This window comes from Podarcis tiliguerta (genome assembly GCF_965153285.1).
Source record: "Podarcis tiliguerta genome assembly, chromosome: 13".
In the NCBI taxonomy this organism is placed as follows: domain Eukaryota; kingdom Metazoa; phylum Chordata; class Lepidosauria; order Squamata; family Lacertidae; genus Podarcis; species Podarcis tiliguerta.
This window is the reverse complement of record NC_139546.1, coordinates 37,172,699-37,188,653: the sequence shown is the minus strand read 5'-3', so window position 1 is coordinate 37,188,653 and position 15,955 is coordinate 37,172,699. Positions and strand designations below refer to the sequence as shown.

The 15,955-nt window shown below is 49.5% G+C and overlaps 1 protein-coding gene across 10 annotated transcripts in view; it reads left to right on the top strand.

Moving 5' to 3' along the window:
• MVP (major vault protein) overlaps nt 1-15,955 on the top strand; it is a 26,075-nt gene extending 10,120 nt beyond the window's left edge. For all 10 annotated transcript variants that reach the window (XM_083409667.1, XM_083409668.1, XM_083409666.1 and 7 more), the window contains 15 exons: nt 426-621; nt 1,140-1,263; nt 1,639-1,770; nt 1,855-1,949; nt 3,208-3,444; nt 4,127-4,252; nt 4,597-4,755; nt 6,326-6,564; nt 8,680-8,877; nt 10,199-10,334; nt 10,605-10,816; nt 11,965-12,081; nt 12,198-12,324; nt 14,248-14,436; nt 15,674-15,955. In XM_083409667.1, coding sequence (XP_083265793.1) covers nt 426-621; nt 1,140-1,263; nt 1,639-1,770; nt 1,855-1,949; nt 3,208-3,444; nt 4,127-4,252; nt 4,597-4,755; nt 6,326-6,564; nt 8,680-8,877; nt 10,199-10,334; nt 10,605-10,816; nt 11,965-12,081; nt 12,198-12,324; nt 14,248-14,436; nt 15,674-15,796 — 2,410 coding nt within the window. In that variant the 3' untranslated portion in view covers nt 15,797-15,955. The remainder of the gene's footprint in view (nt 1-425; nt 622-1,139; nt 1,264-1,638; nt 1,771-1,854; nt 1,950-3,207; nt 3,445-4,126; nt 4,253-4,596; nt 4,756-6,325; nt 6,565-8,679; nt 8,878-10,198; nt 10,335-10,604; nt 10,817-11,964; nt 12,082-12,197; nt 12,325-14,247; nt 14,437-15,673) is intronic.

The window sequence follows — 15,955 nt, the reverse complement described above, 5'->3', positions numbered from 1 at the left end:
AGGGGATCTAGTCGCACAATGGTCATGGCAATGGAGTGAGAAAGGAGAGGCACCGAGAGGAAAGAAGTGGTGCTTTACAGAACGATGGGGAGAGGCTGAAGAGGGTGAGAAGGGGGAAACATTGAGGTTTTGTTTTTTAAACAAGTTTTAACAGGGAAGAAAAAGTGAAGATGTATACAACGCACAAGCCAAAACCAAAATGCCTTTCTCAGCTCCCTTCTTGCTATACTCAAACCTGGTTTAAACCGCCACATCTTTCCCCTCAGTGTCCTTGCAAGGCTACGGGTATAATGAGGTCACTTTGCTAAACCTGAGCTGCCAACGAGCTCGGATAGAAGATGTCTTCCCAGGCGCAGAGAACCCACAAGTCCACAGTCCTAGCTGAGCCTTTTAATTCTTCCCTCCAAACCTGCTTCCCGCTCCAGGATCGTGTTTGCCCCAGTGAAGATGGTGATGGTCCCCCCTCGCTATTACTGCGTCATCCTCAATCCAGTGGTCCGAGGAGCAGATGGTGCCGTTGAGCTCAATGTCGGGGGGCAGGTGCGGCTTAGGCATGCCGACCTAGAGATCAGACTGGCTCAGGACCCTTTCCCTCTGTACCCAGGGGAAGAGCTACAGCAGGTAAGGACATGTGAGCTTCTCCTCTCCACAGTGGGGCCCCATAGCGAGGGCACAATCAGAGGGCCATTAGATGTGGGGCACATGTGTTTGGGCCTACAGCTGTTAGCAGTGATGGTTCCATTAACCTCCATCATCACACACAATACGTCTCTGAATAGCAATAACTAGGATCATGAGCAGGAAAGTGCTCTTGGGCCCAGGTCTGGCTTGGGGGCTTCGCAGGGGCATGTGGTCAGCCGCTGTGAGAGCAGGATCCTGGACCAGGTAGGCCTTTGGCCTGATCCGGTGGGGCGTTCCTTTGAGATTCAGCACTTTGAGATTCTCCAGAGGAGTCAGAACATAAGAAGTGCCTGGTGGAGCAGGCCAGTTGCCCTGTTCTTACAGTGACCAGCCAGAAGCCAGTGGAAATCTTCATGTGTTAATCCAAAAAGCAGGACCTGTGCACAAAGCCTTTGACCTGGGAATTGTTCCGTTGCTATGACTCCCTTTGCTCACTGTCTCCCCCTCCCTCTCTCCAGGGTGTTACACCTCTGCAGGTTGTCCTGCCTAACACCGCCCTGCATCTGAAAGCCCTCTTGGACTTTGAGGATGACCATGGCGGCAAATACGTTGCTGGGGATGAATGGTTGTTTGAAGGGCCTGGTAAGTGAGAATAAGCTGAAGTTCAGTTGTGGCACAAATGCTTGGTGCACAGAGCGCTGGTTTCCCCAGTTAAAAGGAACAGGTAGCAGCTGGTGTGAAGAGCCTTCACCTGAGACTTTTGCCGGTCAGACTAGACCAGGGCTTCCCAAACTTGGTATCCTAGTTTTGTTTTGTTTGGACTACAGTTCCCATCATCCCTGACTACTGGCCCTGCTAGCTAGAGATGATGGGATTTGTAGTCCAAAACCAGCCAGAAACCCAAATTTGGGGAAACGCTGGACTAGACAATAGGTGGACCAAACAGCCTGGCCTGATGAAAGTTCATCTGTGTGGTTTGAGGCCCACCTTCTTGTTTAACATCCTTGTTGTTCATAGGCACCTACATCCCACAAAAGGAGGTCGAAGTTGTGCAGACTATCCAGGCCACCATCATTCGGCCCAACCAAGCCATAAGACTTCAGGCACGGAAGGAGTGCAAGGACAGAGAGGGCAATAAGCGTGTGACAGGTATTCCTGCCATCCCACCCGCAGTCTTGTAAGGTGTTCTGTTTTTCCAATATGACCTGCCTTGTGACTCCCTCTTCTTCACAGGTGAGGAGTGGCTGGTGAAGCGGGTTGGGGCTTACCTGCCAGGCGTGTTCGAGGAAGTAGTGGATACCGTTGACGCCTATGTCCTGACTGAAAAGGTGAGTGATGGGCTTGTTGCCCCTCATGGTGAGGGCATATGGGTCAAGTCTCTGCTGCAGTAGCTGAGCAAGGATGTTTTGTAGGATATTGTTAAGAGTGCTCAAGGTCCATACTTTGGAGAATGGGGAATCACAACAGCTCTGAGGGGAAAGTGATTGCTCATCAGCTACCTCTTGGCTCTCCAGTCTAGGCACTTACAGTTGATTACCCTGCAGGTGGTTGAAAATACAATATTTTCAGAGTCAGAGCAAACAAGTGGGTGGGACAGCTTTTATTTTTGCCCCCCTCTGCTTCTCCCTCCCTGCTCACTAGACTGCCAGGGAAGAGGCCAATATCTTTTGCCCGAGCTCTGAACTGACCACTTGCAAAGTTTTTTTTGAAATATATAATTCAGCTTAGGGCCATGTAAAATTAGGCAAAGGGCCTCAGATGGCTCACTTGTGCTCCAGCCCAGTGGTTTCCAATTAGCTAAGTACTGATGACCCCCTGTTTTTCAAAAGCCAAGCTGTTAAATAGTTCCTTTAAACAGCCTACCTAGACCATTCCCCATGCTCAGGGGTAGGCAACCTAAGGCACGGGGGCCGGATGCGGCCCTATTGTCTTCTCAATCCGGCCTGCGGATGGTCCGGGAATCAGCATGTTTTTACATGAGTAGAATGTGTCCTTTTATTTAAAATGCATCTCTGGGTTATTTGTGGGGCATAGGAATTCATTTATTATTATTATTTTCAAAATATAGTCCGGCCCACCACATGGTCTGAGGGACGGTGGACCGGTCCACGGCTGGAAAAGGTTGCTGACCCCTGCCCATGCTGCAGTTGGCGTGGCCACCTGTTGGTGACCACATGAACTGCAGAACATGATGGCACCTTAGGTTTTTATGTATATAGGAAGATATATACAGTCTATGCATGTGTGCGGGGTGGAAACCGAATTTAAAATGGTCAAAAAGCCATGGAATGGATCACAGATTTTTTTTTTAAAGCACATGTTCATTAATCTAGATAAAACCTGAGTTGTTACATAACTTCATCAGACTGAAGTTACATATCTTTTTTCCCCTAATGCATCTGAATATTATTGAAGTATGATGGTACAGTATCACAGCTGGCTAGTAGAAAGTGATTGGCTACCACAGCCAGCCAGAATGACTAGTTGTGTGTGTGGAGGTCACTTGTATGAAAAGTCTGTGGGAAAACAATGGGGGTTTTTCCCACAATTCATGCCATTGTCTTTTCCCCCCTTCCCTCCTCATAGAAAGCGCTGCACCTCCGGGCCTCAAAGACGTTCCGGGACTCCCAGGGTGTTACCCGGAAGACAGGAGAAGAGTGGCTGGTCACCATGGCTGACACCGAGGCCCACATCCCCGATGTTTATGAGGAAGTCCTGGGTGTTGTCGATATCACCACCCTAAACAGCTGCCAGTACTGCGTGGTTTGTGACCCAGTTGGAGCAGATGGCAAACCCCAGCTGGGACAGAAGAAGGTGATCAAGGTATGCGCCCAAACTCACGTAGCACAGAGGACTTTGGGGGCACAGTACTTTAAACCTCAGAAAGCACCATGGGAGTTTCACACTAGTAATTACGGCCAATCTCCTTACACTGTAGGAGGGTGAATCTATTTATCTGTACAGTGGTATCTCGGGTTAAGTACTTAATTCGTTCCGGAGGTCCGTACTTAACCTGAAACTGTTCTTAACCTGAAGCACCACTTTAGCTAATGGGGCCTCCTGCTGCTGCCGCACCACCGGAGCACGATTTCTGTTCTCATCCTGAAGCAAAGTTCTTAACCTGAAGCACTATTTCTGCGTTAGTGGAGTCTGTAACCTGAAGCGTATGTAACCTGAAGCGTATGTAACCCGAGGTACCACTGTATATTGATATTAGGCAGGGGCCTGCTAAAGACTTCATTGTTTCACCAAGTCCAGGCATCTAATTTTAGCATGTGATATGTGGTTTTAGTGAGTACAAGTGTTTTATAATGATGTGTGTGTGTTTTTGTGGTATTTTTAAATTATTGCTTTAGACTGTCTCGCATCACTTAGGAGGTCTTTTGTTCTAGTAAGTGGTATATACGTTTTGTAAAATAGAATCGCCACATTTCTCAAGCTGGCTGCAGAGCCGCCCCCTGCTTCCCTCTCTGATTTCCCCCAACCCTCATTGCTGTTTCCGCAGGGGGAGATATCGTTCTTCCTGCAGCCTGGAGAGTGGCTGGAGCAGGGCATCCAAGACGTTTACATCCTTTCGGAAGAAGAGGGCCTCCTGCTCCGTGCCCTTCGCCCCTTGGAAGAAACAAACGAGGTAGGAGGACCGGAGCTTGCAGTGGGGGCAGGTCAGCTGTAGCACATGGGGCGCTGCTGCCCCATTGCGTGACCGCCAGCCCAACCAGTCCAGGGGGTGGCCCTGGCTGCCAGCAGCCTCCTCTTTAGTCTCGGCAGCAACAGCAGGTTGGGGGACAAAACTAGAATTCCTTGGCTCTGCCTCTCATTGGCTCTGGCCTCCCTGCCTTCTGCCCTCCCAGGGCTAATCGGCACCGGCCACCCCTGTGAGCTTGTGCTTGCGCCAGGGAAAAAGACTGGTGGCATCAACGCAGGTGGCCACGGGAGGAGCCATTGCCCCCTGTTGTCTTTCTCCCTCGCACCCAGGACGGAGAGGAGGTTACGCACAAGCCGGGTGACCGTTGGCTGATCCGGGGGCCCCTGGAGTACGTGCCGCCGGCCGAAGTGGAAGTGCTGGAGCGGCGCCACTCCATCCCGCTGGCTGAGAACGAGGGCATCTATGTGCGGGATATCAAGACGGGGAAGGTGAGCGGAGCAGGCAAGACGGCGGTTACCGGATATCGGCTGCTCCTGGAGAAGCCTCTACGCAGCGCAGCCTAAACACACCAATTAGCAGCACCCTTGAGACACACACACCTCCAGAGGTCACTGCTAACAAAAGTATCGTGGCACTCAGGACACAGTTTGTGTATTTGTGTACATTATTTATTAACCGTCCTTCAGCTGAAGCTTAAGAGCAGGCCTCTCTCTCTCTCTCTCTCTCTCTCTCTCTCTCTCTCTCTCACACACACACACACACACACACACACACACACACACACACACACACAAAATCGGGAGTTCAAAAGATATCATATGACTTCTATTCTGGTGCCTTGGTTGTGGTCCTTTGCAGGGATTAGAGAAAGAGTCCCTTGAATATGATCCTCTGCTAGAAGCAATGCTGAAGGTCGTTTTCCACCGGCAGAAGACCCCAGTAAAACGTCCCTCCAGCAATCCAGCTGTTTTGCTGTTTCGCTGGAGAGGGTGTCAGGAAAGAGCCCCCCCCTCCCGTGGCACTCCTGGAGGGACTGTGTTCAAGTCAAAGGGTTCCAGGGTCAGATTTTCCCAGCTCTTTCTGAGCTTATTGGGGCAGCTGAACCGAAGCTTGCTCTCTGATCACCGGAAAGTGCACAACCCCCTCAGAAACCTTTAAGGAATTAGAGGCATTTCTCTTGGCATGGAGGTTGCACTCGGTTGGAAAAGCTAGGACAGGTTTTTCCAGAAAGGTTGGTTGGCCCATGTATGGTCAGTTGTACTTCCTGCGCGCCATAGGGTTACTCTACACTATAGGGGGTGGTCAGAGGTCCTTCCAGAAGGAACCATTATGAGGAATTGTGGTTCCTTTCTTATGCTGTGTAACAGAATGTGCCTCAAACCAGCACACCAGTTTCTCCTTTCACATGATGGGGAAGACTACTCCTCTCGAGGCAAGACATTCGCTACTTTATGTAACACTCTCTCCAGTTAAGAGTGCCTAATTGGTTCCTTTCCTCTGTCGTTATTTTTTCAAATATATCGAGAAAAAAGTATACTTTCCAATGCTTAGTATGTTTGTTGGTTATTTGTTCCTTGCTTTTGTACTTGCTCCCCCCCCCCACAAAAATGATAAAAAGGAATTGCCAAAAAGGAAGAAAAAGCATTTGAAAGAAAGAAGCCATTTTGTTTGCTAGGCTGTGTAAAGTGAATATATAATATTCCAGGTAATTCAGGTAGGCTTTTCAGCCAATGATGTTATTGCAGTATACAGTGGTGCCCCGCAAGACGAAATTAAATCGTTCTGCGAGTTTTTTCGTTCTAAGAGTTTTTTCGTCTTGCGAAGCACCAATGTGTATTGACGGTTTCCCATAGGAATGCATTGGCGGTTTAAAAAAAAAAGGCGCAAGACGTTTTCGTCTTGCGAAGCAACTCAAAAAATGAAAAACCCTTTTGTCTAGTGAGTTTTTCGTCTTGCGAGGCATTCGTCTTGCGGGGCACCACTGTATTCCAATCTATTGTACCAGAGCTCAGCATAGCTCCTGACTGCTCTCTCTCTCTCTCTCTCTTTCTCTCTCAGGTCCGAGCTGTAATTGGCCACACTTACATGCTGTCTCAGGATGAGGAGCTGTGGGAGAAGGAGCTTCCGCCCCACGTGGAGGCCTTGTTGACTCTCGGAAGGGACGCTCTTATTGATCGTTCCAGGGATCCATCTGAAGGGGGCACTGGGGCGGCCCGTGACCGGACTCGGGTTGTGACCTACCACGTCCCCCACAATGCCGCAGTGCAAGTGTATGACTACAAGGAGCGGAAGTCCAGGTGAGAGAACCAATGAGGGAGTGTGAGATTTCCCTCCACCCTTGGAAGAAAGCTAAACGTGAAATGTGAGGGGAGCAGTATGTTATTTGAGGGTCTTGCTTAACTCAGTAATTGGGAAGCCCATGTTCTTCCATCACGTCGTTGGACTACAACTCCCATTGTTCCTGTTCCTTGGCCTTGCTGGGCTGGAGCTGGTGGGACTTGGGTGCCCGCTGACCACAAGTTCCCCCACCCCTGGCTTACATTTGGGAATTAATTTCAGGAATTTTGTGGCCTCTGACCCGACAGGAAGCCTTTCCTCCTTAATCGTAGGTGGAGGGGTTGCTGGTCTGTTCTGTGGGAGTTTCCCACAAGGCAAAGCATCGCCCTGAGAAACTCTGAGTGAGCTTTTTCTTGGCAACGGCTGATGGTGGAATGAAGCCTTAGCAGCCCCACCCTCCCAATTTGAACTTGCTCCTCTAAGCCCCCTTCCCCTTGCCTGAGAAGGGTGGCTCCTCAAAGAGCCAGCCCTTTGGCCTGAAGGCGGCAGGCATTCCTGCTTTGTTTTGTGGCCTCTCGCCTGGCATTCTCCCTGTGGCAGACTCTTCAGGTGAACTGGGCTTGGAGGAAGTCACCTGTAAAGGGTTCTGCAGGCCCCTGGCTAGCAGCCTCTGGTTCTGTATCAGGAAACCTTGGCCAGTGACACAGCAGCCCTAGCTTCTGCTAGTTCCACCTGCTCTGTCTCTGCCCTTGTTCCAAGAGCCTTGGCACCAAAAGCAGATGGTGTGACTGAGGTTTCTTCCAGGCGAGCTGTCTTGTTCATTTTTCATTCATTCACCCGCATCCTTTTGTGTTCATATCCCGCCTTTCCTTCAAGGAACTCGAGATAGCATCCATGGCTCTTGCACATGTGCACACACACATTTTAATTTAATTTACAGTGGTACCCCGCAAGACGAATGCCTCGGAAGATGAAAAACCCGCTAGACGAAAGGGTTTTTCTTTTTCTGAGGTGCTTCGCAAGACGGATTTTTCTAAGGGCTTGCTTCGCTAGACGAAACAGCCCTGCCTCTCCTGTCATGGCGACGGTCACTGCACGCACGCTCGCTTCCCCGCTCCTCCGGCTCCCTCCCACCTTCCTGCTGACGGCTCCTCCGGCTCCCTCCCACCTTCTGGCCAACCTTCCGGCTGCCTCGCGCCGCTGCCCACCGCCCTCGCGCGCTCCCCTCAGGAGCCGTTGCCGCCAGCAGCCAGCGTTGCAGCCGGTGTCACGCTCCTGAGCCCCGCCGCCCTCCAGCAGCCGTGTCGCGCGGTGTCCACAAGGCGCGGGTGAGTCCAAGGACCGGCTGCGGCAGCTGCCCTGCTTCTCCCCGCCGTGGTGCTTCGCAAGACGAAAAAACTCGCTCTACGAAAAAACTCACGGAACGAATTAATTTCGTCTTGTGAGGCACCACTGTAATTTAATTTTTGCTGCAACCCTGCAATGTAGGTTAGGTTGAGAGCTCATTCCTAGCTTATTGTTTCCAGTGAGCTTTTGACAGCATGGTTACCTTACAGCGGGTTTATTCTGCCCAGGATGGGCAGGCAAAGCTGTACTGAACCTTCTGAGGCCTTCTGTGAGGCCCATAGTTAGAGAGTTTCTCTAGAAGACTAGAAACAATGAAAGGAAGCCACTAATGAAAGGACCTCCTAACATGGGATCAGGTGTTTTCAAAACTAGGGGCGATTCATCACTAATCCTACTCTTAATAGGAAGCTGCAAAATGAGTGGAAACATTTTATGAACCTTGTGGGAGACCTTTTCTGAACGGGACTTCCTTGCGAGTAAGCATTTTGAAAGGGCTGAGGTCATAAAGATAGGCATCACTGGTCAGCTCTGCGCTGCTCTAAATGCTTTGCGAAATCCCTCTTTTAACTCCACTTCTGTTGTGGAAAATCAGTATCTCAGCAGAAATAAATGAATTTAGGGTGGATGACAGTTCTGTCTTGGTTGAGCAGTATCTTGGGAACATCTCCGACGTAGGTGGGCTATGAAGATCTGTGCTGGTGGAGGTGCCGTGTTCCTTTCAAGAGTTCCTTTCAAAGTTAGTTGGAAATGAAGTTTAATGCCGCCCCCCCCCTTTTATTCCCCCTCAGGGTGGTTTTTGGGCCAGAACTTGTGCTTCTGGGTCCAGATGAACAGTTCACGGTGCTCAGCCTGTCGGGGGGCCGACCCAAGCGCCCCCACGCTCGCCGTGCCCTCTGCCTCCTCCTGGGGCCGGATTTCTGCACTGATGTTGTCACCATTGAAACGGCTGACCATGCCCGCCTGCAGCTGCAGCTAGCTTACAACTGGTGAGTTGGAGACTACTGCTGTTGGGAGGCCGAAGGGAGACCCTCAGGTGGGCCAGAAGGGTGTTGTGCTGGGGGGTGGGGACATGTTGATAACAGTATGGAGGACTGAAAGTACAGTGGTACCTCGGGTTACATACGCTTCAGGTTACAGAGTCCGCTGACCCAGAAATAGTACCTCGGGTTAAGAACTTTACCTCAGGATGAGACCAGAAATCGTGTGGTGGCAGTGGGAGGCCCCATTAGCTGAAGTGGTACCTCAGGTTAAGAACAGTTTCAGGTTAAGAACGGACCTCCAGAATAAAAAGTTCTTAACCCGAGGTACCACTATAAGCACAGAACTGAGTATTTTTGTTATTTTCTTTTTTATGTTATCTATAAGTCTTACAGCGCACGCAGGCATACACTGTGTGCCTTATCCTCCTTCCAGAATTCATATGTTTTTTTGAAGCCTCTGGGTTAGCTCAGTTGGTAAAGTATGAGAGTCTTAATCTCAGGGTTCTGGGTTCAAGCCCCACACTCGAACAAATCCTGAAAGAATCCTGCATTGCAGGGATTGGGCCAGGTGACCCCTGAGGTCCCTTCCAACTCCATAATTCTATGAAATAAAACAGGATGGGGAAAGACGCATGTGTCACCCAGGCGTCTTTACAGTTCACGTGTAAAGCAAACGAGAAAGAACACATGATGGAATGGAGGGCAACCCGCCCCTCACTCCCCAGATTTATTCTCCACCTTCCCTCATTGTGCTCTACAGTATTTAAGCCATTTCTCCCAGTCCTCTGGCTCAGTTCCAGCAGGGCAGACAGGCTAGAAGGAAACTGGCCAGAAGAAAACGACTTCACGCAGCAAGACTGCAGCAAAGTGTGTTGTGTGTGCCAGGGGGAGGCTGTTGTTTCCACCCCTCACTCATTCCTGGTCTGGGTGGGTAGGTGGGTGTGTTTTGAAATAGACCCAGACACACATATCTTTGTGTTTCTGCCCTTTTACTTACATATCTCCACTGCGTTTTATTTGGCACAAAGTAATTTTTCAGCAGGATCACAATGGATAAAATGTGAGTTGGAGGGAAGGAACGAGGTGGGGCCATGGGAGGTCAGGCCAAGTTGGCTAAGTGTTGTGGGAGATGACAGATAACAGTATCTGTCAGGGAAGACAAGTGTGTTTTGCTTAAGTCCCGTTCCATAAGTACTGGAAGACAGTGCTGCCAAGGCAGGCAGGCAGGTTCTCTGAACCTTGACTACACACTGCTGCTGTCATGTATTTTTTTATTTGTTTATACAACTGAGGACTATCAAGTATATCCACCAATTTCCCCCCTCAGGCACTTTGAGATCCCCTCTGCTGCTGAAGCTTCCCGCCTGTTTAGTGTCCCAGATTTTGTTGGTGATGCCTGCAAGACCCTGGCCTCTCGTATCCGGGGGGCAGTGGCTGCCGTCACCTTTGACGACTTCCATAAGGTGAGCTGTGTTTTCCCCCTTGACTTCCTGTCACTCGGAGGCCACAAATACTTATTTGTGTCTCTATTTTTTTCCCTTTCTGTTCGGGAAAAAAAAATCCTTAGTCCTGTATTCATCAATATCCATGGCCAGACCAATATATTTTGCTGCCTAAGGCAAAGTGGCAGTTCTTGGTTTTTGCATTGTCATTTCCCCAGTTCATTATACTAATGCGTTAGCTGGCGCGGAAGCTGTGAAATGCTATTTCTTACTGGAAACGAATGTTGCCAGAACTCCAACCGCCTGATCTGTGCTGCCGTGTTTGGCTTCGATGGGGAAGGAACCATGCGCGGCTCCCTCCGATTCGCCCCCAACGGCCTTGTCATCAGCAGCATTGACATCCAGAGTGTGGAGCCCGTGGACCAGAGGACGCGAGATGCCCTCCAGAAAAGCGTCCAGCTGGCTATCGAGATCACCACCAACTCTCAGGAGGCAGCTGCCAAGTAGGGAACCTCTCCGGGGGGTGGGGTGGGGGGGCCCTCAAGCCGACACTTCCCCAGCTATGCTCCAATCCATGTGACACTTCCTTGGCCAAAGCATTGCCTGGTCCCTCCGCCTCTTTGGCCTGTTATTCCTGTTCCCCCATTAGGACAAAATGTCCATGAAACAACCATCTGTCCAGAATTTTGACTCTGGAGCATCATGATACATGCAGTGTCATTTTGGAAAATCCTTAGAAATCATTCTAGTTGCTTTTTAAAAAAAAAAACAACCAGTGTAATTCATAGCGACTTAAGACAACATGAAAACCACTCTAAAAATAAAACAGAAAAATCTAAAACTCATTCGTGTTTTTAAAAGGCAGGACTGTTTTCTGTATCCAGTGTGTGCGCACACATCCAGTATTTTGCATGTACATGGCATGTAGATTTCAAAATCCTGTACCAAATTAAAGCTGGTCTTTATGGCCACCAGGAATTACACAGTTACCGCTCTCTTTCCATCCAAGATTAGCTCGCAGAGTAGCTCTCAATTAAAACTCACGCAAGTGGTACAATACAATTAGGGATTTGGGAGGGGATGATCTCTTCGGTCCAGACCCCGGGCTCTGCTCTGCTCTCATTCAAAGACAAGCAGCCCTCTCTGCTGGGCAGACAAAACAGCTGTGCACACCCCTCTCGTGTCCTGTTGCTTGTTCTGCTTTAGCTAGCTGTGAGAAGAGGCAAGGAGCTAAACACGGCTCTGCAACCACCGGAAATCTGATTCGGGCATCTCTCTGGCTTCTGAAATTTCAGCAGGTCATTGAGGTGCCACACTTTCAAGCATGTCTTGGCAGCTGCATGGGCAGTTTAAGGCTTCCCAAGCTCCTTCCTTGACTCCATCCAAGGGTCCACCTCTATTGCTTTCAAAACATCCAAGCCCCACAAGGAGATTTTCCTATTCACTCACCCCTCTCCATCTTCCTGACCCTTCCACAAGTGGCAAGAGCTCTCTCCCACCTCCTTTCCCTTTCAGACCACCAGAGCTTCAGACCAAGGGAGGAGGGCGGCAACTTTTTTGCAGTCCTTCAAATGGATGAATCTCTGCCCTGCCCACTCTGCCCTTCTGTTTTCTCCTTCTCTGATACCATTTTCTTTCCCCCACATCTCAGGCACGAGGCAGAGAGGCTGGAGCAAGAGGCTCGCGGGCGTCTTGAGCGGCAGAAAATCCTTGACCAGGCCGAGGCCGAACGGGCCCGGAAGGAGCTGCTGGAGCTGGAAGCACTGAGGTGAGCGAGTCAGGATTGAGAAGGGGCCAACCCCGAAGTGGCCCGGAGCGTCGCATGGGCCCGGCGGCAGATAACGCCCAGGGGGGCTTCACCTTCCCTCACTCCTCTCCCCACAGCACAGCGGTCGAGAGCACCGGGGCGGCAAAGGCCGAAGCCCAGTCACGGGCAGAAGCTGCCCGGATTGAAGGTGAAGGGGCAGTACTGCAGGCCAAGCTGAAGGCCGAAGCTACGGCCATAGAGACGGTGAGCTGCTCTGTGTCCTCTTGTGGTTCCTTCCTAGTCTTCCTTCCTCTTGGCGCCAAGACAGTGGTGGCTCTCCTCTTCCCCTCTCTAGCACAGTGCAGTGGTACCTTGGTTCTCAAACTTAATCCATTCTGGGAGTCCGTTTGACTCCCGAAACCGTTCAAAAACTAAAGTGTGGCTTCCAATTGGCTGCAGGAGCTTCCTGCACTCAATCGGAAGCCACGTCTGCAAACCAGAACACTTCCGGGGTTGCGGCGTTCAGGAGCCGATTTGTTCGACAGCTAAGCCGTTCAGGAACCAAGGTACCACTGTGTCGTGGGCTGCTGGGAAAACTCATCTGAAAACGTATGTTGACTACTATAATTTCTTCTTTTTTGTGTTCTTTTTTTAAAATCTCCAAAGCATTTGTCGCTAAACAGTTTTTTATACATACATAGTTTCTTCTTGACTTCCCACCCCTTCTTTCCTGATGTTTGTTTTTTAACTCCTTTTTATTAACTGTTTCGATAATCCACGGCTTATATTTCAAATCCTGCCTACGACTTCATGTATGGGTGATAATTTGATAGATAAATCCATCCGTGATCTCATTTCCTCCTTAAACACTTCGTCATTGTGCCCTTGTAATTTAGCAGTCAATTCGCCATTTTTCCAACTGCTATAATTTCCCTCCCAACCGTCAGAAGCTTGCTTACTCTCTTCCCTTCTGTGCTTAACTCATAACTGCACCTTTAGCCTAATAATAGCGTCGTTTTGGTTCTCTGTTTTGTTAGCACAGTTCTCTAGCGTTTGCTAGGGTTGTGGCATTTTGCTACAGTAGTGGATTATTTTGCACAGAGATATAGTTGAGTTGGACGGCATGCTGAGATCCATTTCAGCTCTAGCATTCTACCCTTGTCTGAGTGGAATTAAAAATTCCTGATTAAGAAAATGTTTCTTAATCAATACATCAAGAACACTACACTCAGGAACGCCTGACCTGGAGACTTTTAAAATCCCATGGCTCAGCTATTCCAGGAGCCTTTGGCTCGGTGGCTCCTTCGGCGAGCCCTAGGCCCTGGCAGCTGCCCAAATTTGTTTAGAAGAAATGATGGCTGTATTAGTGGCACGTTTGAATTTTTAAATACATTGACTGAATCCAGAAGTGCCTTTCTCAATACAAAAGCCATCTTCCTCTTGTCGAAGTGGTGCCTCTCTTTATACCCTTGTCTCCAGGACATTGGGAAAGAAAAGTGGAAAATAATAATAATAAATGCTTTTCCTTTGGTGTAAAGCTCTTCCATAATTGGAAGTATGAGACCCAGTTATCAAGACCGCATGCCACACGCTGCTCTGCTTCTAGGCTCTTGTGCGGATGTTTTAACGTAGAGCTGGCTTAAAAACTGTGGCCCTCCAGATGTTGGTGAATTCCCAACTCAAGCTACCTTAGAATCACAGAGTTGGAAGAGACCACAAGGGCCATCGAGTCCAGCCCCCTGCCAAGCAGGAAACACCATCAGAGCACTCCTGACATATGGTCAAGCCTCTGATTAAAGACCTCCAAAGAAGGAGACTCCACCACACTCCTTGGCAGCAAATTCCACTGTCGAACAGCTCTTACTGTCAGGAAGTTCTTCCTAATGTTTGAGTCCTGCCAGGGGGAAAAGCGAGGTACAGATAAATCTACAATAATATATAATAATTGGCCACCATGGTGAATGGCAAGGAATGCTGGGAGTTGTAATCCAAGGCCATCTGCTCCTGGTTTAAGGAACTGTGCTAGTGGACTGCTTTTGCTTCCACTCAGATGTTTGGATCCAAACCAATGTGTCCTCCTAGGTGCAATGTTTATTTCAGAAAAACAACCCAAACCCTTTTATGCCGGTTGTCCTTGTCCCATGTGCTGAGCATGTTGCGCACTCTCTTCCCCACCACCCCTTGCAGGAGTCAGAACTGAAGCGCCTGGACCGAGCGCGAGAGCAGGAGCTGCGCTTCTGCAAGACTCAGGCCGAGCTGGACGTGGCTCGGGCGGAGGCTCTGGCTGCTGTGGAAGTGAAGAAATTTGAGGCTGTGATAAATGCGCTGGGGGCCAGCACTATCCGTGACATTGCTGTGGCCGGCCCAGAGATGCAGGTGAGAAGCGAGGAGAGGAGAGAGGGTTCTGGAGCAATAGGGAGGGGTTCTTTAGAAGTGTGTCACTTTTATCGGGGAAGGAGCCGTAGCTCAGTGGCAAAGCTTGTGCTTGGTCCCACTTCTATCCCTGCTGGCAGCTTCCGTTAGGAAGGATCTGGCAACAGGTGATGGCCTGCCAGGTGGAGCAGAAGATAACTGAGCTTTTTCTAAAGCAAGTAACTTGACCTGGCCTAATGACTTGAGGGATGTGGGGGGCAAAACAGAACTTGAGTGTTAGCAACAAAGAATCCTAAGAGATTGCTATGTTTTGGCCAAGGGGATTGATGAATTATCTCACTAATCTTGGGCAAGGTCCAAGGGTGGTCGCGGACCAGATCCAGGCATTCTTGGAGGAAAATGATTTTCTAGATCCTTTTCAGTAGGGGTTCAGGTCTGGTTTTGGCACAGAAACTGCTTTAGTTGCCCTGTATGATGATCTCTGTTGGGAGAGAGACAGGGAAAATGTGTCCCTGTTAATTCCCCTCGACGTCTCAGTGGCTCTCAATACTATCGACCACTGTATCCTTCTGGAGCGGGTAGCCCTGAGTGCCCAGCTGCACCCCTATCTGCAGAGGGGTAGCCTAAGTTTGGTTGTCTGTGCTGTGGTAACCTCTAGATTAGATTACTGCAAGACATTATATGTGGGGCAGCCTCTGAAGATGGTTTGGAAATTTCAACTGGTGCAGAATCTGGCAGCCAGGCTGCTCACCTGGGCAAGATGATTTGAGCGTATTACACTGATCCTGGCCTGACTGCACTGGCTGCCAATGAGTTTCCAGGCCTAATTCAAAGTGCTGGTTTTGACCTTTAAAGCTTTAAATGGCTCAGGACTACCTCTCCCCATATGACCCAACCTGGACCCTGCAATCATCCTCTGAGGCCCTTCTTCATGTGACTCCTCCATATGATGTCTGGAGGGTAGCCATTTCTATGGTGGCTCCCCATCTGTGGAATGCCCTCTCCAGGGAAGCTTGCCTGGTGCCTTCATTACATATCTTTAGGCACCAGGTGAAGATGTTTCTCTTTAACTAGGCCTTTGGCTGATTGATGTTCTATGCCTTTCAAAATGTGTTAGTGGGAGGGGGGGGTTATTGGTTTTTGTTATTTTATTTTATGTCCTCATTTTATATTTTTAGGTTGTGCCCTGTGATCTATTTAATTATATTATTATGAATAAAATAAATTATCTCCCATGCAGGCAAAACTACTCCAGGGCCTGGGCATTCAATCCACACTCATCACAGATGGTTCTTCCCCTATCAACCTTTTCACAGCTGCAGGAGGATTGTTGGGGATTTTGCCCAAGCCTTCTGAGACCTGATAGATCCTGGAGATGGATGCTTCCCTTCCGGATGAAAGCTTTCTTTAAGTACCTTTGCAAACAACATAGAATGTAATAATTTCCCCAGGCCATCGGAGCCTCCTTTGAATGTGCCTTTTTTTTTGTGTACAAGTATACAATAAACACTGAAGCAATCTA